This window comes from Jaculus jaculus, chromosome 9 (assembly GCF_020740685.1).
Source record: "Jaculus jaculus isolate mJacJac1 chromosome 9, mJacJac1.mat.Y.cur, whole genome shotgun sequence".
Lineage (NCBI taxonomy): Eukaryota > Metazoa > Chordata > Mammalia > Rodentia > Dipodidae > Jaculus > Jaculus jaculus.
The window spans coordinates 3403840-3430697 of record NC_059110.1 but is presented as its reverse complement, the minus strand read 5'-3'; the positions used below and the strand labels follow the sequence as shown (position 1 = coordinate 3430697).

General features: G+C 45.9%; 1 protein-coding gene across 1 annotated transcript in view; it reads right to left on the bottom strand.

Annotated features, from left to right (window-relative positions):
- The window catches only part of Pde10a (phosphodiesterase 10A), a 201710-nt gene that overhangs the window by 52142 nt on the left and 122710 nt on the right, over positions 1-26858 (bottom strand). The window contains 5 exon segments of the mRNA XM_004651088.3: positions 271-426; positions 808-948; positions 11219-11268; positions 12976-13096; positions 24749-24777. Of these exon segments, the coding sequence (XP_004651145.2) occupies positions 271-426; positions 808-948; positions 11219-11268; positions 12976-13096; positions 24749-24777 (497 nt within the window).

Here is a 26858-nt window from a genome sequence, read left to right as displayed (position 1 = left end):
CTCAAATCAATAGTAAATAGTTCTTAAAAACACAAAGCAATCATCCACAGGGAGGCATATTTATTTTTCTTATCAAAGATGTTTTCATATAGAAGTAAATGTGTGTTTCTAATTCAGCCAGCCTCCCCTGTGAGCGAACTACATAAGAAAACAAGGGTTTAAGATCACTAGTGTTCATATCCAAACACTGTCAAGCAAATTGTGACTCTCCTGGCCATTCGTGTCCCCCTCAGCACAAGAGAGGGTGGTGAAGTCCTCGTGGGGCCTCACCTCCTGATGGCTGAGGCAGAAGGCTTCTTTGCCCCAGTGCCGGTAGAGCTCCAGAATGCCAATCAAGTCCCCGATGGCAGTGACAATCGGCAAGCAAAGGACGGACTGGATGCGAGTCCCTGATTCCAACCCAGTACCTCTTGGGAATCGCTCATCCTGAAAGGAAATTGGAAAAACATAAACTTTGATACTCCTTTTTTTTGTACACTTCACACCCCGCAGAATGGCATCTAGTGGCTTCATGGGGTGACGACAGCCGTCACCAGGGAGCATGGCACAGGGTCACCAACAGCATTCTCTCCACAACTGGCCTGGGCTTCACTGGTGTGTGTGGTATAAGCCATCCCCCAGGAATGTCACATGAAGAAAAGTATGTGTAAGCTTCCTTCCCTTGTATTTCCATGGCTAGGGGAGCCCATAAAGGCATATACTCAGTGTCATTCAAATGGAATGTCAAGGTCCCATCATTAAATAAGCGAATCATCATTCTTCATTATATGCTTCAGTTTAAAAACATCGGAGTGAAAAGCGCTTTACCCCAAGAATGTCTTCTACAAGCAGCGTTTTCCTGGACTTGGCCACATACGCGGAGATGGTGGTGCCCTGGGTGATGGGCCCCGCAGGGATGAGCCTGGGCTGCCCTTCCTTCATCCCGGGTGGCATGAACACACACAGACTCTGGGGGGAAGAAAAGAGCATATTGGACGCACTTCTCCGTGCCTCATCCAACAGAAGACCCCTCCTAGATGTTACTACACTCCATGGAAAACTGGAGCCAATCACACAGAGACATCAGACAAGACAAGGTGCTGTACAGTGAGAAGACTGGAGAGCCCGGGGGCCCTCACATTCCCAATTCACACACACACACACACACACACACACACACACACACACACACAGCTTAAAACTGTACTCTATAAAGTACAGGCACAGAAAAACTCAAGATAGAAAATGCTATGAGAAAAAGATACATTTTATCGCTGGGCTCGAGAATCCAATGCCAAACTAAACTGTCCTCAGAAGGGACTGGCAGCCCACAGGCCAGTGCTGTGGCTGTCTTCATTCCCACTGAAACATCTCTTTGTCGCAGCGTTCCCTGTGGAGGCCCTCTCACTCACACTGTTTCAAATGGATGGCAGATTCAGCCTGCCCGGAGTTACAAAACCGTGATGAGTCTTGATCATCCCCTCTCAAGACGACTCAGTGGGAGGGTAAACAGAATATAATCATAGTTCTAATTTATTTTCTACCAAATAAAAATCATTTCTCACTTAAAATTGCTTTCTACTAGATAAGAATTGAGCACTGGATCAAGGTTGTCTGCCTACTTTGAAGCTATCCAAGTTTTGGAAAATTTCATTCACACCTTATTTTTATGTTAATTGGGACTGTTGTGACCAACAAGATAAAGAGGTGACTAGGGTAGACCTGAGGGTGATACCCAGTGCAGCACACGAACCAGCTCCTAGACAAGTGGTTTCCAAGCTCTGTTCTCTCCACAGACTCTTTCCTCAAACATTGCAAGGGCAGGAGAGAGCTCAAGAGCTGTAAGCCGACAGGAAGGAGGTAAACCCGGGCTTTGCCTCAGCTGTGGCCGTGCTACAGGCAGGCAAGGTGCCTTCCAGACTCGTGTGCCGGGCTGATAGTCAGGACAGTGCTCAGGGAACGCTGGCTGCAGGTACGGTGCAAGCAAAAAGTATTAAAATCATTCCCTCAAACATAATTAATCAGCTCAAGTAGGGTGACTGTGGGCAAGTGCACACCTAGAGATAAAAACACATTCCGTGACAAATAACAGGTTCTTCTTTCTTCTTGGAAAGGCTGGAAGTCATCGCCACTGTCTTTGACTCACTCTGACTTCATTCTGCACTAAGATACCAAAAATAAGGCTCTTGTCAGACTTAGCAGCTATCACTGGCCCAGTACAAGTCAGATGCAGGACCTCATTCAGAATAAGAGACTAGAAGACTGGAAAACAGGAAGATGTGACTGAAAGCAAAGCAAGGACAAGCTGCAGCGTACTCGCACTGAAGGAGACGTCAGAAAGGTAATGACTTCCTCAAAGGATGAGAAGCTCAGTCACATGAATGTTCTGAGGAATGTATCTGTCCTCTTCAGAAGACAAATGGCAGGAAGTGGGCTTCAGTGGAATTGGGAGGGTTTAGACAAAGAAGAATGTGCTGGAACAATCACAGAGAGAAGGCTTTGGAGCACCCAGCATGATTTTGAGTCTTCTACTTGCTTTGTTGAGTGTTATAGCTGTTGGCTGTTTGAAGATAGGCAGTGAATGCCTATTTTTGGATGCCTTAGTAATTAGCCAACAAATATAATCATGTTTTGCAGCTATAAGTCCAGAACTTTGCAGTTGCAACTCTTATACATTGCCATGTTACTAAGCAACCATTTACTATAAACTATTGTTTCTATGGAGGCTTCCTATACGGTGTAAAAGCACATAGGTAGAACACGTGGGAAACCATCCATACACTGGGCTTGCTAAAAAAAAAAAAAGAAAAGGTTTAGATAACTTTCAATTATTTGCCAGAATCTGAAGAACTCCACGGAGATTAAAAAAAAAATTACATCAAAACAGTAAATAATTCTTTAAAGTGGAAGCCATATATTTGTTTTACTAAGTTTATGACTTTCGGTCACTCATTTATAAAACATAAAATTTCCCAATGAAAACATTACTAAGAAAGCACCATTACTAAGCATCATTACTAAGAAAATGCTCTGGCAGACGGAGCAGCGAGGACCAGGCTCTGGACAAACGCCACCCCACCTGCTCCCACCGCTGTCCCTCTTCCCTCCACTGTGGACGAGCCTCCCTTTTCTTCCTAACTCAGCACCTGAAACCTGTCCATATCACCTCCCACTCAGGATCAGTCCCTGCAGTGAATAGCCTATCTTGCGACAACACACTCCCTGGTGTCTCTGTGGCTGGGTGAAATGGTAGGCTGCTGTCACTGAAAACAGGAAACATCCGTAATAATCGCATACGTTGGGGCTGAATTTACTCCTGCAATCTGTGCATCCATTCCTCAGAAAGGACACAGAAGCAAGTGCAGGACAGGACAGTCAGCTGTTATTTCCCCTCTAGGACACTAGATGGCGGTAGTAGGCAGTTGATGCCCATGGAGATCCCGCTGCCCCCACCCCCCCAGCAGAACTACCAGCGCCCCTCCCTCTCCTTGTGGATGCTGCAAAGCTAACTTAGCACAGTTCTTAAAAATCAACCACCTAGAGTCCATTATGCAAAAACAAAAAAGAAGAAGAAGAAAGAGAGAGAGAGGGAGAGAGAGGGAAAGAAAGAAAAAGAAAGAAAGAAAGAAGGAAGGAAGGAAGGAAGGAAGGAAGGAAGGAAGGAAGGAAGGAAGGAAGGAAGGAAGGAAAGAAAGAAAGAAAGAAAGAAAGAAAGAAAGAAAGAAAGAAAGAAAGAAAGAAAGAAAGAAAGAAAGAAAGAAAGAAAGAAAGAAAGGAAGAAAGAAAGAAAAAGAATGAAGGAAGGAAGGAAATCATGTAATGATGATCAAGGAACAACTATGAATTCAAAGACTGCAATACTTTCAAGTCACTGTGTAAGAAACGCATACTGCTCATAAAACCTGGATCTTCATAATCTTCCTTTTTTAAAAAAATTAAATTTGTACCCAAGTGACAAATTATTCAAAAAACTCTCTTCTCTGTTTGGGGGATAAAGAAAAATCAAGTAAAACAGAGTCAAACTTTTATGCCCTTAAAAGAGATTCTGTCCTTGGGGAGAGGACCAGAGCTGGTGTTTTGGACAGAAGCTGGGGGGGCGGGGGTCCTGGCTCCAGAAAGGCTTTATGTTATGAAGTGGGACAGTCACTTAAGGGCACCCTGCACCTGGGTTACCTCAGTGTGAGAATGAAAATGTTAAGCACTGAGGAAATGACTCTTTAGCTTCATAGGCTGTAGATCCAGCGACCAAGTCACCAAGTTAGTCGTGGTTACAGTTAAAAGCAACTGCTTACTTAGTATATAAAACCTTTAAGCCACGGTGTTTATTTTAAAAATAATACATGACAGACTATCATTTATCTTACTGTTCAATGCCTATTGCTTTAAAAATTACTCTTCAGGGCTGGAGAGATGGCTTAGCGGTTAAGCGCTTGCCTGTGAAGCCTAAGGACCCCAGTTCGAGGCTCAATTCCCCAGGACCCACGTTAGCCAGATGCACATCTTGGCACATGCATGTGGAGTGTGTTTGCAGTGGCTGGAGCCCTGGCGCACCTATATTCTCTCTCTCTCTCTCTCTCTCTCTCTCTCTACCTCTTTCTCTCTATCACTCTCAATAAATAAAAAATAAACAAAACATTTTAGAAAAAGAAAAAAATACTCTTCAGATAACATAGAAACTAGTGACGGTCACATGTTCTATATCATATATCAATTGGAATATGGGACTAGGCATAAATTAATATAAAGAATGTGAAACTTTAAGATTGGATTAAGCAAAAAATAATACATAGAAAGAAATTCTTTGGCCAACAAGCCTTTCAAGGGCACCTGGACATGTCAGTACTGCTATGAGCCAGGATATTAAAAAAATAAAAAACAAAAAACACCAGGTTCCTCAAAACTCACTTCTTCCTCCTGAAAGAGTCCTGTCTCCCTACTCTTGCGCCAGGAGTACGGTCGTCAAAGGGTCAGTCTGCTTCCACATGAGCCGGCACCATCCCCTCCCCGACAGGAGCCGCGCAAGGCTGTCAGTCAGCACACACGGCCGTGCTGCACCCGCGGGCTTCTTTGTCGCCCTTGCTGTCTGGACATGCTCTGATGAGAAGGATGGTTTGATCTGTCTGTGTACACTGCAGGTACTTTCGATGGTTTGCTGTGCAAAGAACATTTCTGATGGATCACTGAACCAACGAAGGGTGGGTTCAAGTTTAGAGTTTCAGAATCTGGCCAAAGCCATACGGTTTTGTGGAGTGGTGAATGGGAACTCACTCGTGCAGTCCAGAGATCAGCTCGAGGTCTGTCAAGAGCGAACTCCTCGGTGGCGAGCTTGTCCTCCTCTCCAGGTTCTGACAGTGGGAGGCATGCTCCCCCCAGGGGCTGCCAGCAGCAGGTGGACAGTGTGGCAGGGTCGTCTGCACCCTGTGCATGGGGCCCTGATGCAGTGAGTGTTCTGCTGGGCGTTGGGGTGAGAAGTCATGTTGGAACTAATTCCAGTTTGTCCCCTGGGCACTCAAATATTCAGTTTACTAGTGTTTGCATTAGATGTGCCAATTTATGTGTTCCAGAGAAATGTCCATTTTGTCTTGATTTTCAGTTACCATTATGAATATCTTCATAATCTGTCATTTTCACGGTATCCATTGCACTATTCCTTCTCCGATGATTAAACATAATCATTATTGTTTTCTTTCTTCTCGTGGTTTAGGAAACAGTTTTTTGGCACTATCGGTAGCTTTGCTTTCTTAGGTAGATTTTCTCGGTCCTATGTCCGCATACAAACTGCCTAAAACTCAAGAGGGCAGAGTCTGCAGATCACCACAGTGTGCCAACTATGTAGCAGAAGCAATAAAACAGGATGAATAAATAAGCTTTTTTTTTTGTTTGTTTGTTTTTTGTTTTCTGGGGTAGGGTCTTAACTCTACAAGCTCAGGCTGACTTGGAATTCACTATGTAATCTCAGGGTGGCCTTGAACTCACAGCAATCCTCCTACCTCTGCTTCCCAAGTGCTGAGATTAAATGTGTGCACCACCACATCCGGCTCAGGCTAACTTCTTTTTTTTTTCCCTCTTAGTTATTACTACTTTAAAAATGCATGGACAATGCCTGCTGATTTAAGGATGTCTATTTTTCCATCATTGACAATTAAGAGTAGCGATTGAACAATATCATTATTCATCTGAACCAAGCATTAGGGTATAAAGATTCAAATAAGCATAATTGAAGGTTTTTTTCTTTGTGCCATAAATATTTGGCTTATAGTTTAATTTGAAGATTTAGTTTGCTTTGTTTTGAGCCATGGTATGAACCCTAAGCAGAACCCTTAAACAGGATTAAACGCCTCAGATTTAGGGTCAATGCCAGAAAAACAATTCCAATGTTGATCTACTCAAAACGAATACACTAAGTTCAAATGGGTTTACAGGGATAATATTTTGATAAACTCAAGTAACGACACTACTTCCTCTGATTGTTTTTAATCTGTCAGTAAACGAGAAAGCTTCATTTCTGCTCATGTCTAGGTGTGAGATGGCCAGTGTTTTACATTCCCATGCACAGCTTTGCTGACACTGCCCACTGCCCTGACACACAAAAGCCCTGTCCCCAGCGCAGCCTGCTCGTGTTTCCGCTAAGTGTCACTGGCCTGTGGCACCTTTTCCACCTGCCTTGTCTGCAGTAAAAGAAGCTTTGTGTCTGTGTGTGGGTGTGTGTGTGTGTGGGGGGGTGTCTTCGGCCAGATTCAACAAGCTTTACTTTTGTTTTCTTTTTTTAATTTTTGCTGAGTTGTGTGTGTTCCTGTGTGAGTGTGAGCGTGTGTGTGTGAGCATGGTGTGCATGTGGAGGTCAGAAAACAGCTGTCACCTGCCACCTCCTTCGAGGAATGGTTTCTCCTTGTTCACCGCTGCGTGATCCAGGCTAGCTGCCCGTGGCTGCCCGCGGCGGCGGCATCCCGCCTCCTCCTCCCTTCTGCTCTGCGCTCACGAGTGGCTGGGATTCCAGACGCCTGCCACACTGTCTAGCTCTTACCTGGGTGCTGATGACCCCAACTCAGGAGCACATGCTTGCGAGGCAATTGCCTTATCCACTGACCAGCTCCCCAGCCCCGGTTTTCCTTTGAACAGTTGTGTCTACCTCACTGGTAATTTTGTTGTGATTCTATGATGAATTCCACAATCATGTTTTATGTTTTATCTTGGCACTTTCTGTGACTGTTTTCTATCTTCTATATCAACTTTAAATTCCCCTCCTCTGGCAACATGAGCGTGGGCTTTTCCATGCCTATTAAACATTATTTAAGTTATATTTCTCATTACATCAAGTTACAGGAATTCAACTGCTTATGTTGACCCACTTATGAAAAAATTAAAATTTTTATGTCTGTAGAATTTTATAATTCCTTCCATCTTGCTCTCAGCCCTTGGTATTTGAGGATAAACTTTAAAAAAATCTTATAAATTCATTTGGGTTGCATTATAATAATTTTGTTAATGAAACAAACATTTTTCTTTGAAAATTAAATGGTATTTGTGGGCATGATGACACAGATTTTTAATCCCAGCACTCAAAGGCTGAAGTAGAAGGAAGTCTATGAGTTGGAAACCAGCCTGGGCTACAGAGTGAGCTCCACCCTGATCAGCACTATAAATTAGATCATCAGAATTAAATTCTTAAAAAACATAATTCAGAGGTTGGATAAAGTATTTTGCTAGTCTGTATGATGCTTCACTGGGCTGAAAATAGTGGAATAAATCCCTAGAAGTGTCAAAGGAAGTAAGCAGGGGAGCCCTAGAAGAGATAAAATCCCTGCACCTGGCCTGTCCTTGAGGGACTCAGAACGCATAACACATGATACCCACCCAAGAAAGCCAGGTCATGGATAGGAGGGTCCTTTCTCTGTGGGACATCTACAGGAGACCCTCCCTTATAGGGCCATGTGCCACCACAGCCTGGGTGATACAAAAACATAAAGTGAGGCAAGGGAGCAAGCTCACTTTGAAATTAGTCCTAGCAGGAGAAAAAAAAAAATGTATGACAAATAACAACTCTGCATCAGGCGTATGTGAGACTTGCGCCCACACCACATTATAATCTGAAAAAAAAAAAATAAACACCTCACAGATAATCTTTTTAAAATGACTCTGGCTTGGAAGTGTCTCAGACGATCAGCAGAAACATGGGGACCAGAGAACACTGGGAAGGGGTGTCAAAACAAGCCTGAAAATGGTCCAAATAAGACCATGAAGCCTGGGGGGAAAGGGAAAAAGGGAAAGCAGGCGGTAGTGAAGAGAGGTAGAGAGGAGGGCTGTGGAGCACATGAGCAAGTGATCACCACCAGGAAGAAGCACATGAGAAAAGAGCAAGACTCTATACTTCAGAAAGTAGATAAATGGTAGGCTTAACATAATTCAAGAAATAAAACCAAGGAATAGAAACTAAGCTTCAAAACCTGGCGGGGGGGGGGGGTGGTAAACACCTACAAAGGAAGGACTGAAGTTCCTGAAAAACAGCTGGCTGTCCCTGCAGTATCCCAAGGGGCTGACTGACAGAACTTCTGTGATCGTGGAGTGACGGAACGTTGTGGAATCAGAGCCCAAGTAGTTTGGGCTATCTTTACATCCTTCACAGCTATTTAATGCCCACCTCTGTGACTGATTTATCATTCCTGTGACTTTCAGGTCATCAGGTGAAACCTTCTTTGGAAGGCACTAACAGGTCACCAGCTTGCACAAACCCAAGGGCTGAGAATGTCATCAAGGTAGTGCCGGAAGGCCACAGCAGACTTCCTCCCTTTCCTGACACCTGCCTGCCTGATGTTCCTACCAGTTTATTTGAAGGGTGCCTTGCTTCATAATCTTCTTTTGTTCTGTCACTGTAACAACTTGGTGAAATTTTTTTTAACACATCGGAACACAAAATGTGGGATAACCGTAAGCTGCATTCCCAGGCTGTGGTCACTCCTATTTGGCTCCAGAACAAACTATCTATTCCCCCCTTGAGGGTGACAGCTGTGGGTTTTACGTCCAAAGTTTATGGTGCTCAACGTTGGACACCTGACAGCCAACAATCAGTCACTGTCATGGGAGGAAGCGACTTCCACTGGAGCCTGGCAGCAAAGCGCAGCGTCAGGACTGTAGTGAAGGGGTGTCGCAGAGGGTTGCTGGGTCTGAGTCCATTTCTCAGAGCCACTGTCTTGGAGACGCCTATATGCTCGGGCCACACAAGCCTGATGGGCCCCTGTGAGCTGCTCTCCGTCCTCTACACAGCAGCAGTGGCCTAGGTCAGATCGTATCGTGTCTGGTCAGGTGGATGGCTGGCACCAACAAACCCAGGAACCAAGTTTAGCAGAGAAAGGATCTGATGAGTCCCAGGTTCTACCACTTGCCCAGTCTGATCTCAAAAGGTGTGATCAAGGTGGGGAGGCTTCCCCACACTCACGCTGCAAGACCAGCACTGCAGTGTCCCAAGGCCACTCCCAAAGGAGTGACGAGACATGGGTGCCCACAATTACACCAGTGAACACTCCCATCAGTCAGCCACAAGAGTAGCAAGAAACGAGGCCACTTTCCTAAGAGAGAAGCAAGGCTGGTTTCCTACGGATGTCTAAGAGTTTGTCTCTAGAAGTTTTGAAGACAGCAGTGGTGACCGGGAGCGGGGGAGGGCAAAGGGGAGTTGTGGTCAGCTTCGTGTGCTGCAGCCCAGTGCAAGACCACACACGAGGACGGGGCTATGCAAAAGGCTACAGAAAAGGGTGTCCACACTCGACAGTGAACAAGCGTTATGCACACATGACACCTCTAGAATCTGTGTCTCACGCATCAGTTAAAAATAAAGTGAAATCGAACTTAAAAATAACATTTTTAGAAACAATTTTCAAACATGTAGGACAGTAATATCTTTTCATGCCTTCACCATCTTGAATGCTTTCAGTGCCTGAAATGACAGTATTGGGAGACAGCAGAACATAAATAATGCATTTCAATACACATTCCTGTCTGGCTGCCCTATCACGGGCCCCAGGAGAGGTATAGGGCCAGCAAAGGACCGGGCCCTAAGGCAGCTTTGACTCTTCCAGGGAAATAAGCATAAGTAAGCTATCCATACAGGAAAAATGATAGCTGAAGACATGAAGAGGATTAGTCATGAAATAATCAAATCAGTATTTTTTATGCAACCTAATTTCACTCTTTGTATTACTGTATTATTCAGGAGTAACATTAAAAAAATCTCAGAACACATTTTTCTCAATATCTTGTTAATGAGATTATACAACATCAAGTCTACATATTTTGGCTACTCGGGAGTACAGTAATCATTTTTCAAAATTGCATCACAAATTTCCAAAAGCATTGTCTGATACTTAAGAAAAAAAAGTCAGTGAATGTTTATCAAATAAGCCTGTATGTGAACTTTATAAATAAGGTTTTATCGAACGAGATTACCCTGAAATGCAGCATGCATGTTGGATGCAGTAACAAAAATCCAGTGCTGAGGGTGTGTGCTGACATGCTTCTCAGAGTGTCTGCACATGCTGCGCCTGGTGGTGGACTGTGCCCCACAGCCCGGACTAAAACCCAGGGATGGTCAGTGCGGAGGATCTCTATAGGCTGAGTGGCTGAGTAGCAGAGACTCGAGCTCAGGGACCTAAACTCAGTGCTTCTAGAACCTTCAACCATCACATGGGCGATGGCTACCTTGTGTTCTCCTTGCACTTTACTGTAGACCAGGGACAGAGAGGGCATGGGCAGGCTTTCCTCTCTAACATCCCAGCCCACAGTGCTAAAGTAAATTCTGTACAAAATACACATACTCATGGGCTGGAGAGAGGCTTAGTGTTTGAGGTGCTTACCTGCAAAGCCTAAGGACCTAGGTTCAACTCCCAGAACCCACATAAGCCAGATGCACACAGTATTGCAGGCATCTGGAGTTCGTTTATAGTAGCTAGAGGCCCTAGAGTGCCCAGTCCCTCTCTCTCCTAAATAAATAAATAAAACTTAGAAAAGAAATGTCACTCATACACAGGATATTATAAGCCAGAGCAATGATAAGTAAGCAAACTACAGGATGCTATAACTAAATCTTGCCATGCTATTCCTGACTAGCAACAACCACATAAAGAAACACAGCACACATTTATGGTACTTTAAGATGATATGCCCATTGTCTGCCACACAGGAGCTGTTTAAAAGAGAGTTTGTGGCACATTCTTATCTCGAACACCAACATCTAAATGCAGATACTTACATTATTGCACTCTCCAAGGAAATACAGTGCAAATCCATCAGCTTTTGTGGCTGCCAAGGTAATGAAAAAAAAAGGGAAAAACTAATCTCAATGGAAGAATAGACATGCATGAATTCTAGACACGAGACTTGGGCCTGAGCCTCTTCGTGGTGCACAGACAGTGCTCCTGCAGTCCCAGAACAGACAAGTCGAGGCCTTTACTCAACAGCAGCATTACGAGCGCCTCATGCATTTTTCATCACTGATTGCAAATTTCATGATGCGACATCTTCTGATGCCTACAGCAGGCCATGCACACTGTGTAACAATACATTTGTTAATACTCAGAGGATGGAGGAGCATTTTTAAACTGAGAGAATTGCATTTAGTTCTTGAGGCATTTTTAAAACCAGGATACTAAATAACTACAAAGGCACCAGCCTAAAACGACTATGTAAATATTCACTTAGCCACTAATGTGAACAGAATTTAACTTACCTAAAAATTGCTTCAGGGTCATCTGAAGGCAGTTTTCATAGCCACATGGGTCTTGGAGGAGTGAGCTAAACTTAAACTGTGCCCTTCTTTGGACCTGTGTGTCTTTGGATAGGTCAACATGTGTGCTCCATAACCTCAGTACCTCTATTATGAGGTCATGATAAAACAGCAGGTCACTACTTGTAATGGCATGGGAAAGTGCCTAGCATGTGGTTAGGTGTGTGATCAACGTTATCACTATCACTATAGCATGAGTATTTTTTATGTTCAAATAAATACTGAAAGACTCAGGCTGACGAGATGGCTTAGTGGTTAAGGTGCTTACCTGAGAAGCCTAAAGACTGATGCTTGACTCTCTAGGCACCACCTAAGCCAGACATACAAGGAGATACAACCACGCAAAGCCATACATGGGCACTAGATGGCACATGCATCTGGAGTTCAATTATAGTGGCTGGAGGCCCTGGCATGTCCTTCCCTGCTCCTGTCTCTCACATTAAAAAAAAGCCAGTCTGTTGGGCTAGCCTCAAAAAATGTATAACTAAAAGACTCAATTGTAGTGGGTATTCCGAAACAACATGTACCCCTCCCTAAAACATAATCCTTCTAAAAAACTATTTTTCTGGTATAACTATTTTACTCACAATACATAGCATTTCTTGCACAGTATATAAAATGGTCATCTAGCCAAATAAATTTAAAATATCAATCTACCTTATAAAAGGTAGCAACTTCTTTTATAAATACATGATATAATTCAATACAACTATGCTTTGTAAAGCAAACGGTGTTACTTGAAGGCATGGGCATTCCATTTGTGCAGCAGGCAGAAAGTTATTTGACATAAGATAATTTAGAAATGTTTAGATTCACTTATTCTAGTAGTTTCATCATAAACTATTTTCGTGGGATGGAGAGATGGCTTAGCTGTTAGGGTGGGTGCTTGCCTGCAAAGCCAAATGACCCAGGCTCGATTGCCCAGGAGCCATGTAAGCCTGTTGCACAAGGGACACATGCATCTGGAGTTCGTTTGCTCTGGCTGGAGGCCCTGGCATGCCCATTCTCTCTCTCTCCCCCCCCCCCCTCTCTCTCTTTCATTGCAAATAAATAAATAAATGAAATGAAAATGTTTTCACCACTTCAAGTTTAGTCTAGGCATAGAAGTAAGGCAATGAATGACCTTTTCCTCCCTTCAGTACAGGTCAGCTGTCTGCTGCCACATTAGCTGCTGTGGGAGCTCCACGGCCCTTGTCTCTAGGAGGAGGCAGACGGCATCTTACCTATTTTGATGATGCTGCTGAGCTCATAGAGGAGCAGGTGGTTGTCTCCTCCCGTGTCCAGGCGCTGCTCGATGTAGCTGTTCAGCTCATACACTACTCCCTGCATGTTTGTGTCTTGGTACTTTAAGTAAAAATGACAAAAAATAAAAGGCATAAACAAAATACTATAAAAATCTCTTAATAAAGCATGCTCATTTATATATACACACATATAATGCATAGCATATATTAATACATATATTAATATATATTATATTATGTATTCTATATATATGCATATCTTTATCTTCTTGCTTTTCACTATGCTTTCATAGATTTAAATGCTATAACCTATTTGCACAGCAAGCAGAAGGAAAACTAAAATTGCTACACCTCATTATTTGCAAGGATTTGTAAGCTGCATCTGTGTTGGTTTATTTCTATTGAAACCTCACATGGTATAAATTTTAGCTATACTTCTGAAGTTTTATACGTAATAACAGCTTGACCAGTGGCAACAGGTGAAGGTGGCTAAGGAAGCATGACACTAGTCTGGTACAGCTCTCCGAGACACTGCGATGGTGACACTCGCTCTCCTGGCCGTGTCCCTGACGAGGTCCAGAGCAGCAGTGAGAATCTCCCCTGGGGCTGTGCCGACAGGGCGGGATCCAGGCCCCAGCACGGCCCGGGCAACACTAGCTGCACCGCCAGATCCCGTCTGGGTCAAGGCGCAGCATCTCTTCTTTGGGGCGAGGAAGCCACGGCCTCCTCATTAATTTCTCTGCTGCCAAATGTGCCCTACAAAGTCTCCTCTTCTAAAAGCAAGTATTGGAAACTAAAAATTTTAGAAGAAATCACTAACTCCTGAGCTTAAAACCGTCCCTGGTCCCCCAGTGCGCTAGGATAATAGGCCAACTCCTTCCACCCTATCACACACTAGGAGGCTCAGGCTCCTGCCTCCCCCGCCCTTCTGCCCTTAGGATTGCCACCCTTGGTACCCTTGGTTCTGGGCTAGTGGTCTGGCTTTCTCTACAGAAGGGCTGCTACTTGTTTACTTAAGCACCATGTGCAGGACCTTTCTGTGGAGTCACTAGTGACCAGGCCATCAGCCATCAGCCTAGCACATGCCAACTGCCCTGACAACCTCCTGCAGGAGCCTCTTTACTGGGCACTGAGACCTATGGCTGGACACAGGGCCGAAGCCCGGCCCTCCTCTGGGTGAACATTAGTGTGAGGAGAGTCCAGTCTCTGGGTGCAGAGCAGCAAATCCAAGGTTGGTGTGCCCACACTACTCCCACCACAGCCCATGCCAAGCGAACCTGCAACACCAGAGACTCCTTGGTCATGACAAGGCACAACCCTTATGACAAAATGAACTCATTAGTGGCCCAGCCCTGAGCCCTGGCTTGTGGACTATGTCGCTAAGGCCTGGTGTATATGAAGGGCCTGTGGTGTAGTGTGAACCAGGCATATATAAGGAAACTGCTTCCTTCCAATAACACTCAGAAGACGGGCTCTCAGGGTGGCAGAGGTCAAGAGGCCACAGTCAGGGTACAGAGACGAGGTGAGTGCTATCTGCGTAGTGGATGGAACTACAATACACACAGAGGGATCTGACAAGCAGAGGTCTTTGGCACTGGCCACTCCACCGTGCAGTCCTCAAAAGTCTGTATTTCATTTCTGTACTTTTATTTGGACAGCCAGAAAGGCTCTGCTTAAGTGAACAGAAGCCTAACATGATCACACAACAGAGAGTGTCCACAGGTATGTGAATTCCTCAGGGAATTCCTCAGGTTCACATCTGGAACCTGTCCACAGGCCCCAGGCCTTCTAGATTAGGAGTGGAGAGGCCAGCTCCACAAGGAGGGACCTCAAGACACACTCAAAAGTTCATCCTGCACACCTTCCCTGCCCTTCCCAGGAACTCACAGCCATCTGCCCGGGTAACTGTGGATGGAGAAGCTTCCATGGTGACAGTAACTCCTAAGGAACTCAAAAATCTGAAGTCCCTAGACCAGTTTCACTGTCTCAGCAATGACTACCACTTCCCAGTTGACCTCTGGCTTGAGACTTTCCATCTGCACACAGCACCCAACATGACAGCAGCAGAATGTTCATGAAGTTGTGGGTCACCAACAAAACCCACCTGCGTGGCATGGAGTACTACCCATGTATCTTCCTGTATCACCACGAGCAGGGTCCTATTGCAAAGGGAGCCTCTGCCACGGCTGAATAACTCCAGGTAACTCAGCTTTCACAGAACTGGTCTTCCACACCACTCACCAGGACCACTGGTGCTGCATCCCCTCCAAAGTCCTGGGAATGGATGATGGAGTGGAGAGTCGAGCCAAAAGACAGAGGCCCATTCAGAACCCTACACTCTCATCCTAAGTCCACGCCTAGAGTGAGACATTTGGGATTTATTTGTTTTTTGGGTTTGTTGTTAGTAGTGGGGGGGGGGTGTGGCGGGGCACACTAGGATCAAACCCAGGCCCTCATGCTTACAAGGTAAACTAAACACTCTACTAGCGAGCAAAATCCTTGGCCTGGGATGTTTCTCTGGAATGAGCACATACATTCTGCAAACACCTTATGCCTCTCCTTAGGGAGGCCGGCTTCAGCTAGCCTAAAAAGTGTGTCTTTACACAAATAAGAAGCAGGGCCCTCAGACACACAACAAACATGAAAACTCCACCACCAGGGCGGACAGTGACCCTTTCAAAGCAGCCTGTGTGTCCAGCCTAGGTCAATGCGCAGCTCACAGAGGTCTGTTGTCCTGCTGAGGCCCACGCCAGATTCTCTTTGTCTTAGGACATGAAGTCAGCTGTCACAGCAAGGGAGAAGTAAAAGACATTTTGGAATACAAACCATTTATCGTGAGATTTCACTTCTTATCTGTGGGCTCTAAGTGTCTCCATTTGAACGGCAAAGAGTATGAATGGCACAGGCTCTAAGATCCTTTCCACCATTAGCTTTCTATAATCATCTATGACTTAGGCTTTAGATTTTCTTTGCTTCCATTATACTTTCTAATTCTAATTTTCATCCTTACAGAATATTAATACTTCCTGTTACATCTGAATACTAAGCTGAATAATTATTATAATAGTAAACTGCTTTGCTAAGATTACTATCCTATTTTTTATAATACAATCAGATATTAACTGCCTATTGACACAGAGAGTTCAAGCCACAATAGCCTCTGAAAGTTAAGTAAGATCAGAGGCAAATGTGAATAATGACCACAATTACAGTTTGGTGTGAGCCTGGGGTCCGGCCGGAGTCACCAGCCCTGCTAGGAGAGGCAGGCAGGGGCTGAAATCAACACAAAAGTCTGCTTGGTCACTCCCTATGATGCCCTTGGAAAACTGAGATAAAGGAAGCTTACCAAGGGAGTCAGGTCAACTCTGCTGAGTGAAGTGTGTGTCCTCTGGCTTAACTAACAGGCAACTGCAGGAACTAAGCTGCCAAGAACTCATATTTATACAGCATCCCGAGCCTCACAAGGTGCCTTCACTTCTTTCATCCCAAGAACCTCCGTGAAGCTTACACTCAGTATCTCCGTGACACTCGTCATCTGAGGTGTTGCATCCACAGTCCAGGAAGTCAGCTGCTGCTCAACTTCCCAACCCTTGCACAGAGTGGACAGCACTCTCTCTCCAAGACCTGTCCTCACTGACGCCCTAGAGAAGCTGCAGAACACAGCTTTGCAATGACACACAGCAAAAGTGAGACCACTGAACACGCCAATGTCTGCCTGACAGACGGCACGGCGTTTGCCAAAAATTCCAGTGTGCCCTCGACCTCCCCGGGATGCCACTGCATTGCCTTGCAGCACGCGGAACAATCTGGGAATAAGAGCGGCTCTCTTGGCTGAGCAGGGGTGAGATCTTAGAAGCAAAAGGCTAGTGACTGGGAACACAAAGGAGTGAGGAGGAGGAGGGTGCTGGCTCTCCTCTGCACATGCTACTTCTAAAAGTTTTAAAACCCTCAACAGCAAGCTAGAGGGGTGGCTCAGTGGTGAGAACTTGCCTAGCGTGTGCAAGCCCAGGGTTCCACCCTCACCACCACCAACACACTAACAGTGAGTCCTTAGTGAGCCCTTAAAGGTCTCCTTTGCAAGGTCCAGGTCTGCCGCATACACAGCAGCCAAGGCTCCTGCTCTGAGGGAGGGAGCTCAAGTCCTTGTTGGGGGAAATGGATAAACCAGCAAGCACAAGCCGTGGGGTCACCTGTGGCAGAAATAAAGCATGCTGAGCTCCCAGTCTACACTTTAGGAACAGTTAGATTTTATGCATAATTACTCTATTGCTAGATCCTAATTATATGATTTCCCATGTAATGAAGAATTGTGCCCACAACAATAATGTTTAAATAGCCTGCCACTCGGAGGGCCAAGACCAGCTGTTTACTGGGCCCTAATACAATCCTCTAGTTGAGCTAACTTTCAAACTTGTGCACCGGTGCAGACCAGTGGCAGCCAAGAACCAAACAAAGGTTGCTTAAATCTTGTAAAAAGGGGATGAGCTGAGTTCCTGCTTTCAACATTATTTATCATAATGCCTCAGTGCAGAATTTTAGGGCAAATGACTCCCACTGGCTATAATAGAAGGTACAGGTGTCCTTTAGGTGATATTGTAATACAGTTAGGAATGAACTTCAGTAGACCCATGGTCCATGCAAATCTGTTGTTAAGATTATGTGCTGTGCTCTGCGTGCCAGCAAACTGTCTTGGGTATGTACACAGTGGTCTGCATGTGGAGAATGATGGGCGGTGCTGCCCTGGCAACTCAGGAGGCTCACGTGCTCCGAGCTGCTGTTCCCAGAGAAGGGGCCCTGTGGTTACAGCTCATGACCTGCATTAAAGCCTGCAAGGCTGACAGCCCTTCATCCATGGTGAGATTCTTCTGTGTTCTCACAAAACACAAATTCAAGTGTCTGAGGGCATTTAAAACTAGCATGGGGTAGTGGCACACACCTTAATCCCAGCACTCAGGAAGCAGAGATAGGAGCATCACTGACTGAGACCAGCCTGGGACTACAAAGTGAATTCCAGGTAGGCATGGGCTGGGGTGAGACTCTACCATATAAATATGACAGAGAACCTGAGAGACAGTTCAGGAATACAAGCATGAGGATGTATGTCAGAGCCCTGGTTGACACTTAAGTCACAAACGGAAAACATGCCTATAAGCCCAGTCTGAGGGAGGCAGAGACAGGAGGATCCCTAGGGCTTTCTGACTCTAGTCTAACCGGCAAGCCCTAGATTCAGTGAGACCCTGGGCTGCAGTTACTATTTGGATGCTGGAACAAAATACTTGATCAAAAGTAGCTTGTGTGAGGAAAGGGTTTATTTCAGCCTACAGCCTCAAAGAGAACTTTCATAATGGCAAGGAACGTATGACAGAAAAAGGCTGGGCATCACATCCTGTCACATCATTGAGTCCTGGATGCCCAGTGGGCTGGAAAAATAAGTCTCAAAGCCCACTCCTAGTAACACACCTCCTCCAGCAAGTTTCCGCTCCCCAACCTGGGGACTGAGTGTGGGGCTTAGCCATAAACACATGCAGGTATGGGGGACATTTCTCATTCAAACCACCACACCTTCTGCTAAAAATAAGGTGAAGAGTGATTGAGAAAGACGCTCATTCTCCACCCTCACAAATACACACGCACACTTACCTGCACCCACACACAAGCACGCAGACACATGTACACCACACACACAAGGATTTTGAACGCTTTCACCAGTATGAGTAAGAATTTGAGGAGGTACGTTTAGCTGATTTAAACATCACACAATGCACACATGTACCCAAACACCACAAGTATAGTCGTGTTTTAAGTTTAACGTACATTTAAATGTATAGTTAAAAATATATCTTTTGGGCTGGAGAGATGGCTTAGCAGTTAAGCACTTGCCTGTGAAGCCTAAGGACCCCGGTTCGAGGCTCAGTTCCCCAGGTCCCACATTAGCCAGATGCACAAGGGGGCGCATGCGTCTGGAGTTCGTTTGCAGAGGCTGGAAGTCCTGGCGCGCCCATTCCCTCTCTCTCCCTCTTTCTGTCTTTCTCTCTGTGTCTGTCACTCTCAAATAAATAAATAAAAAATTAAAATATATATATATATATATATTTTATTTTTTAAGTGTTCCTTTTTTTTTTCAAAATTCATCCAGATCAAGAACCACAAACAAGGAGCGTGAGTCTCCATATGACCTGGCCCTATGCCAGCACTTATGTTCCAGATCCAAAGGAGCACAGGAAACTTAGGTAACGTTTGCAAACCTGTGGCCTCGCTCACACGGCACATTCAGAGATCACGCCACGACAGGAGAAGGGTGTCTCCTCGATCTCAATGGGGTTAAAACGAAACGTTCAACTGAAACAGGAATTTGCTAAATCATTTTTGTAATGAGACTTAAATGTCATATGTTAGTCATGTCTTTTTCACTAGTAACTTCAGATCGCAGAACTTCTCCCTAGGAAGTATTTCTTAAGAATAAAACAGCCACATGCATAAAGATATCAAATCCATTAAGAATCTAAAATGATCTGAAGATATAAAGCTTAAACGTAAATATGAAAGACTGTCATGCAGGAACTCAATGGGTCATTTTCAGTCATCAAAGGTATCAGATTTGCTAAGGTGATTAAATGTCTAGTGTATATCAGTTTTTAAAAACCCAGAGGACTCAGAGTAGCATGTGTAGTATATTTACTATGTGAATATGGGCAAATAGGAGAGAGTAGAGTATCTGTAACTGACTTGTAATGTTTCAGAGACCAAGTTGTGGTCCCTTAAAATACAGTACACAGGAGCATGACTCCACAAAGAAGGCATTTACTAAGGAAAGCATCAGCGTGGACTCTGATTTCTCCTTCACTGTCTTATGTAGGAGAATACCACAGAGTGTGTGGTGGTTTGAATGTGCAGGGCACTGAAGCCTCAGGTAGTTTTGATTGAGCTTCCTTCCTAGTCTCCATCTGAAGGCCATGTGTCACTGGGGCGAATTTCGAGTCCAGCCCTAGGTGTGCAGAGTCAGCTCGAGCTGGCGGGTGCTGGCTGTGGTCTCTGCTAGTGAGCCAGCTCCCTCTGCCATGATGAAGGTTCCACTGGGATCTGTAAGCCTGAAATAACCCTTTCCTCACATAAGCTGCTTCTGGTCAGGTGCTTGTCCCAGCAACACGAAAGGTGACTACAACAGAGTGTGCCTACCACATTTTGAGGGGAAATAAAGATTGTTCCTATGAATCCTAGATCTGCAACAACATGGCACATTCTACCTACTCAGACCAGACACTCTTAGTAGGTGGATGTTTTCTCTCTGGTCTTGTCAGAAGTCCTTCCTGATCTAAGCTGGAAGCACCTAACAACCGCAGCGTAGGAACAGCGAGTATAAAGGAGGAAAAGCACTGGTTAGATGAAATCAAAGAGGCGATCAAAGCCTGTGTCCCCTAAATCTCCCCTAGCAGCCTCCCTCCAGACTTCCCTTCCCTCATTCCAGCCCAGCCAGGGCACCCTCCATCTGTACCACCACCACGCCACCTCGGAGCTCTGCACTTCCTGTGCCATCCGCCTGGGGCGCGCTTCCACCCTTCCACCGTCGGCACAGGCAGGTGACCCGACGGAGCCTTGCCTGCGGCCTCAGCCCCCATCACCGCTGAACACCGTGCATGTGCCACTCATGCTTGGTGACGACTGCCCCCACTCTCACAAGTGCCATGCTGGCAGGGATTTCTGTCTGGTTTCTACCTTGATGTGGCCGAGAGCTCGGAAAACAGGCTGAATTGATATTTGTTCATTGAACGATGCCTATGTCTTGTTAGAAAAATGCACCAGACTGGTCAAAATACTCTGGCTGAAGAACAGCACCTGACAGTGTCATGCCACCCACACAGGAGAACTTTCTATGTGTGGCATGCATGTTGGCAGGTGACAAACTGGGACAGGGGCAGGGCAAAACAACTGCCAAAAATTACTCAAGTGCGTGGCCTCAAAACACAATTACAAGTGTCTGCTCACAAAAGGAAAATTGTCTTCTCAGTGTATGACAGAACGGACTTGAAATCAATGCGCAGTCCCACAATAAAAGCCCAGAAATAAAACACTGCTTGAGGGGTGTGTGGGTTTCTCCCACTGCACCCATGCCCTTCTTCATCTCCTTTTGACTTCTCCCATCTTCTCCTCATCCAGAAACCTCGGTGTCCAGAATCTAGTGGACAGAGTTTTTCTCAGCTCTTCAGATAGCCTGACTCCTGAGAGCGCTTCCTTGGTGATCCAGACTTGCAGACACAAGACTCCACCCGTGAACTCTCCTGTGGGCATGACCAGAGGCGCACTTGCTTTCGTGCTATCTATAGGTCCCATATGATTTCTCAAAAGGAACATGTGCAAAGTCAGCTGAGGGATCTGACTTTCTCACCCTCCCTTGGCCCTCTTCCGCTATAGATGAAAAGGCGACCTTTGTTCCTCAGACCCAAAGCCTGGCAGTGGGCACTAACCCGTCTTCTTACAGAGCACTTGTAACCCCTGCCAAGCCTGGGAACTCTGCTCTCCTCTGCGGACTTCCCCATGACCTGTCGGATGGCCAGCATCCTCCTAGCTTCTTGTCTGCCAGCTTGGTTACCAGGGGTCCCGTTTCCTCCCTGACGTCCACTCTGCAGTGAGTGTGCTGTGTGCAAACCCAAGCGAGAGTCCACCACTGCACTCCACTTTGTCCCGTGGTGTCAACTGTTCCCAGAACTCGACCCCAGGTTGTGCAGGAGAGCAGGCCTTGGGCGTCCAGTCCATTTAGCCACATCTCCTGTCCCTCACTCTGCTCCGGTCAGTCCCTCTGGCCCACCTCAGACCTCTGTTGATGCCGTCTCTTGCTGCTGCTTCTCTTGCTGCCTTCAGACCCTGCTGCAAATTCAGCTTACTGGGCCTCCTGACCACTGCACAGGGACACGAGGGCTACCTCCAAGCCACCGGGATGGCTGCGCCCTTACTCTGCTCCATTCTTCTATGTCTATCTCACAGAATTTCACTTCCTAATACACATGTGTGTGTATGGTTTGTGTCTATCAGCCCCTCCTAGACTATGAGAACCACCATGCTGTCTCTTGTTCACTACCACATTCCCACCCCTCAGAATAATGCCTGGCATACAAATGTATACCTCAATTGTCAACTGAACAAACCTGACCCCAAGCAGGAAAAGCAATAGTTTACTAAAAGCCCAATAACCATGAATGTCTATGATTTTCCTAGGATGTGACTTCTCCCCCCCACACACCCTCTCTCCTGGTCACGTGAAGCCACAAGAGGTCTTCAGTGTTCTGTCATGGCTGCTAAATTTTTTAAATATTTTTAAAAAGCGACGGATGGCTTACTGTATTGTGTCAACCCTGCCCTATGGAAACATTCAATGGTTTATGAAAAGAAACAGGACAAAATCTCTGCTAATGGCTCATGCATGGAGGAGGGAGCACATCCTCCTCTGAAACATTGAAAATGTCAAATTATGAGTGGATGGCAAACGGTTAAGGTTGTTAGACAAAGTGAGGACGAACTCCACGGTCAGCGTAATAGGGAGAGGTCAAACTGCTCACGAAGATGCTCTGTCTTGCAGGGCATGTAACTAGTCACCCTCTGTCAATAGGTGACCCCAGGTGCTTCTGAATGCCATTTTAAAACAGTGCTCTACTATTTCAAAATCAAGTTTTGAGCTTTAGTCAAGACACGGAGTCTCTTCAGGGAAAGAGAAACTAAAAGATGGCGGCATTGGACATCATTCTAGCACATCAGCGCTTCCTCCACACCCAGCACACAAGAACCATGCACCCAGCCTGCGGCCTCCCTGGCTGGCCTCACCTCTCTCCTGCTTTGGTTGGCCATGAGCTCCTTACCTCCTCCTGGAAACCCAGTGTTGGCAAGGCGGGACCTCTGAGCACGGCTTTACTACCCACGTGCATGTGCCTGGGGAACAAGGAACTGAGCCACTCTGTCTCAGGTTCCCTTCTTCTACGGAAGTGCTCCCTGTGACGGCTTATCTCAACTGCCACCCGAACAGGACTGAGAACCACCATGACACCACATCCCTGTGCTTGGCTGTGGGAGTTTCTGGACCAGGTTAACTGAGTGGGGAGCTTCACCCTAACTGTGGCTGGCACCATGCCATGGGCTGAGGTCCTGGATGGCATCAAAAGGTAGAATATGAGATTGGGTATGGGGGCATATTCCTTTAATCCCAGCCCTTGGGAGGCAGAGGTAGGAGGATCACTGTGAGTTCGAGGCCACTCTGGGACTACAGAGTAGGTTCCAGGTGAGCCTGGGCTAAAGTGGGACACTACCTTGAAATTTTTTTAAAAAAAAAAGAGAGAGCAGGCGTTGAGCTCCAGCTTCACCTCTCTCTCTGTTTCCTAACTGTGGATGCAATGCAACCCGCCGCCTTCAGTCCCGGTGCCTTCCCCACTGTGACTGACTTCACCCTTGAATGTTAAGCCAAGATAAAACCCTTTTTTTTTTCAAGTTGCCTCTTGTCAGGTATTTGGTCACAATAATGAGAAAGTATTTACTTTACTCCCTAAACATGCCAATAGTTTATCTTTGAAGAAGAAAGATGTAAGAGCAAAATCAGTTATAAGACTATGACATGTAACCTTTATATCCTGAGATGCTGGAGGCTGAGGGACAAATGTAGCCAGTGTGGTGAATGTTGGCAAAATAGCAGAGCCAAGATTCTGACCTTTGTGGTCAATGGACTTTGATATAACAGAAGGACATCGATGGATTGAATCAACCTACATGGAATATTCCTTGTCTTCCCATGCTCAAAATAGCAGCATGGTCTTTCACCGGTTGTGCTGTCAGAGTTTCCTGGAAGTTAGTCGTCCCTACATACACAGGCAGTCTGTTTCAGCTGTTAAAGGGCCATTGCTGAGCAGTCGCAGTTTAGTTCCTGCTGGCCCTTGACTTAGAGGACACATGTTGCAACTCCAGAAATCTGATGTAGCTGCTTTGCCCCAGCTGTTTTTAATGGCTGCCCAAGGCCACATGCATGTCGCTTTTATCCTCACCTCTCACTTTATGGAAACTTCTATTACTCATAGAAGATGGCAAATTTCTCAGAGTGACTTCCTATATCAGGCTTCACAGGTGCCACCCAAATTCATTACTGTGGATATTTGATGTATTTAAGGTCTTAAAAAAAGATTATGAAATTACTGATAATTTTGTGGTATCAAAACCAATATACTACATGTGTTCTGCACTGACCGTCCCCAAGTTTTTAAGTCTGCTAAACCCTTTCACCTTAGCACCAAGTATTCCTCTGTGACAGGGAAACAGTGCCCCACATGGTCCTCAAAGTGCTGGGAAAGACCCTACTTTTGCCACGAGTCGCCACTTCTGTTCCACAGAGAAGATCCTGGAGCTGAGAAGCAGGGGTCCAGCAGGGAAGGTCCAAGAGGAAAACCAGCTCTGTGGGGCTCCGTGTGTCTACAATGGCCTCAGCAGGTTGCTGCCATGGGACAGCTGTATGAATGCTCTTGGCTGGCTCTTCCACAGAACCCTGAAATCCCACTGCCACTTCATTTCTGGTTTCTAATTGCCGATCCCTGAGTCAGAAAGCCCCTCCCAAGGAGGTGCAGAGTGATCTGTGACTTCTCTCTTTACTGACTTCCTTCTGTGTCTTCGGAAAGGCACCCGGTTTCTCTCATACTTTTCTAACACTTCAACATGCCAGAGTAAGGGGAAAACGTAGGCAGGAGTTCTTCCCAGATCAGGCCACAATCACAGTCCCAGTACTTACCCTGCTCACTTCCTTAGGAGTCGATTCATCTGCAGATGGGAAGGAAGGAGAGAAACACAGTTAGAAACCCTGGCAAGGAGGAGACACAGAACATGCCATTCACCCTCACAGATGTGAGGCTCTTCTGCAAGGCCTCCTGCCAGGATGGCTAAGACCCAGATTTGTAAGAACTGCCCAGTATGGGACAAGACAGGACACATTGAGAGAACAAACTGAGGACATGAAATACCCCTGCCACAGCAACCTTTTTCCTATTGTGTTTTTTTTTTTCTTTTAAGACTCTAAAATGGAGATGGTCACCCTATGACAACAGTAGGCTATGCAGACCCTTTGGGGTTGTAACAGTTGGGAGTATTATAATGACAGAGACTCCAAAACTATCCCCAACACTACTAAGGCTTGTGCTATGAGGAAACCCCAGGACTCCTAGATCTCTGGGTGCGTTGCTGTGGAAGGTCCACAGCAGGGCCCACAGCAGGCGCACGGCCGCACTCTGTATTCTGAGCCTGAACTGGCTGGCTCTGGGGTGCTTGAAGGGAGTGACAGCTGGCACCTGACTTAGGTAAGAATCCCTACGGCCATGCCACAGTCCCTACACTGCTGTGGGCACACCTTGCCTCTCCAGATCTCCAGGCAGGTGTTGTTGCCACCTTGCATCATTTATCTGCAACAAACTGGAGGTGTGCAAATATTCTCGCTTGAGGCAGGTGTCCTTTCCAGGAATCAAACCCTGTGTGCCTCATCCACACAGCTGTGCCAGGCGCTGGGCATGCTCTAAGTTGCTACATATGAGCCCAGGTAAAACAGGGCTCTAAAACACTATGATCTAAGTTGAGACAAGGCTCCAAGCCTCCTTTTTCCCCCGGTGTCACAGATAACTGACCTCCGATCCCCAGTGCTTCCAGCCTCCTTTCTGCTCCAGTGTCCCCATGAACTGACCTCCGATCCCCAGTGCTTCCAGCCTCCTTTCTGCTCCAGTGTCCCCATGAACTTCCAGCCTCCTTTCTGCTCCAGTGTCCCCATGAACTGACCTCCGATCCCCAGTGTTGCCCTCGTTGCTTCTCATGCACTTACTGCTTGCAACACATCTCCCCTGAGGATGCCATCTAGTCCCAGCTCACAAACCACCAGAAGCTTTCAAGCCAGTCCCTGAACCTGTTATCTCCTGTTTTCTCCATATATATATATGCTGTGCCCATCACATGCACATGCATATACTTTCTCTTTCCGTTTGTCCCTCAGGACGCCACCCTCTGTCTGTCTCTCACTTGCTTCAAAACACAAGCTACTAGAGCTCTGATTTCCATGCTGATGGCACGTGTGCTCGACCTGGGACTTGTCAGAAACTACTAAGCTCAGAAAGCGAGTACTCAGAAACAGTACACGCCTGTGGTCGCTGTGTTGCTTATGGCTTCGCTGAGGATGTCAGCATGCTGCATGCAGGTGGAGCATTTGCCTGTGGTTTCATCTTTACTAAAGCTGCTTTCCATGTACTCTACTGTGCTGTCTCCTAAACCTGTCAGCAAAGGGTACTATTTACCATTACAACAGTTTATTTATATACCTAAAGCTACACATGCTTTGGTTATTTTTTTAACATGCATGCAATAAATTCAATAACAATGGTTTTATAAGATGCAAGCAGGCTGTGTGTGGTGAGCCTGAAGACTGCCAGTGTGAGGGGCATACAGTGAAACCCTGCCTCAAAAATAAATAAGTAGGGCTGGAGAGGTGGCTCAGCAGTTAAGGCATGTGCCTGCAAAGCCCAAGAACACAAATTCAATTCTCCAATACCTGCTAGATACACAAAGTGGTATGTGTCTGCAGTTACTTGTAGTGGCTACAGGCCCTGGTATCCTCATTCTCTCCCTCTCCCTCTCCACTTGAGTAAATAGATTAAATATTTTAAAAATAAATAAATAAAATCAAACTTTATGATATTTACAGTAAATGTAATGAAAAGTTCATGAGCTAAGAGGAGGTTTTATGCTAAGACAAAACAGAGCCACACTGAATTTGGAAACTTAGGAAATTCCCCTCCTCCCATCATATCCTCCAGCCATATCTACTGATATCAAAGTTGTAAATGTTCCACTGACTTTCTCCATTT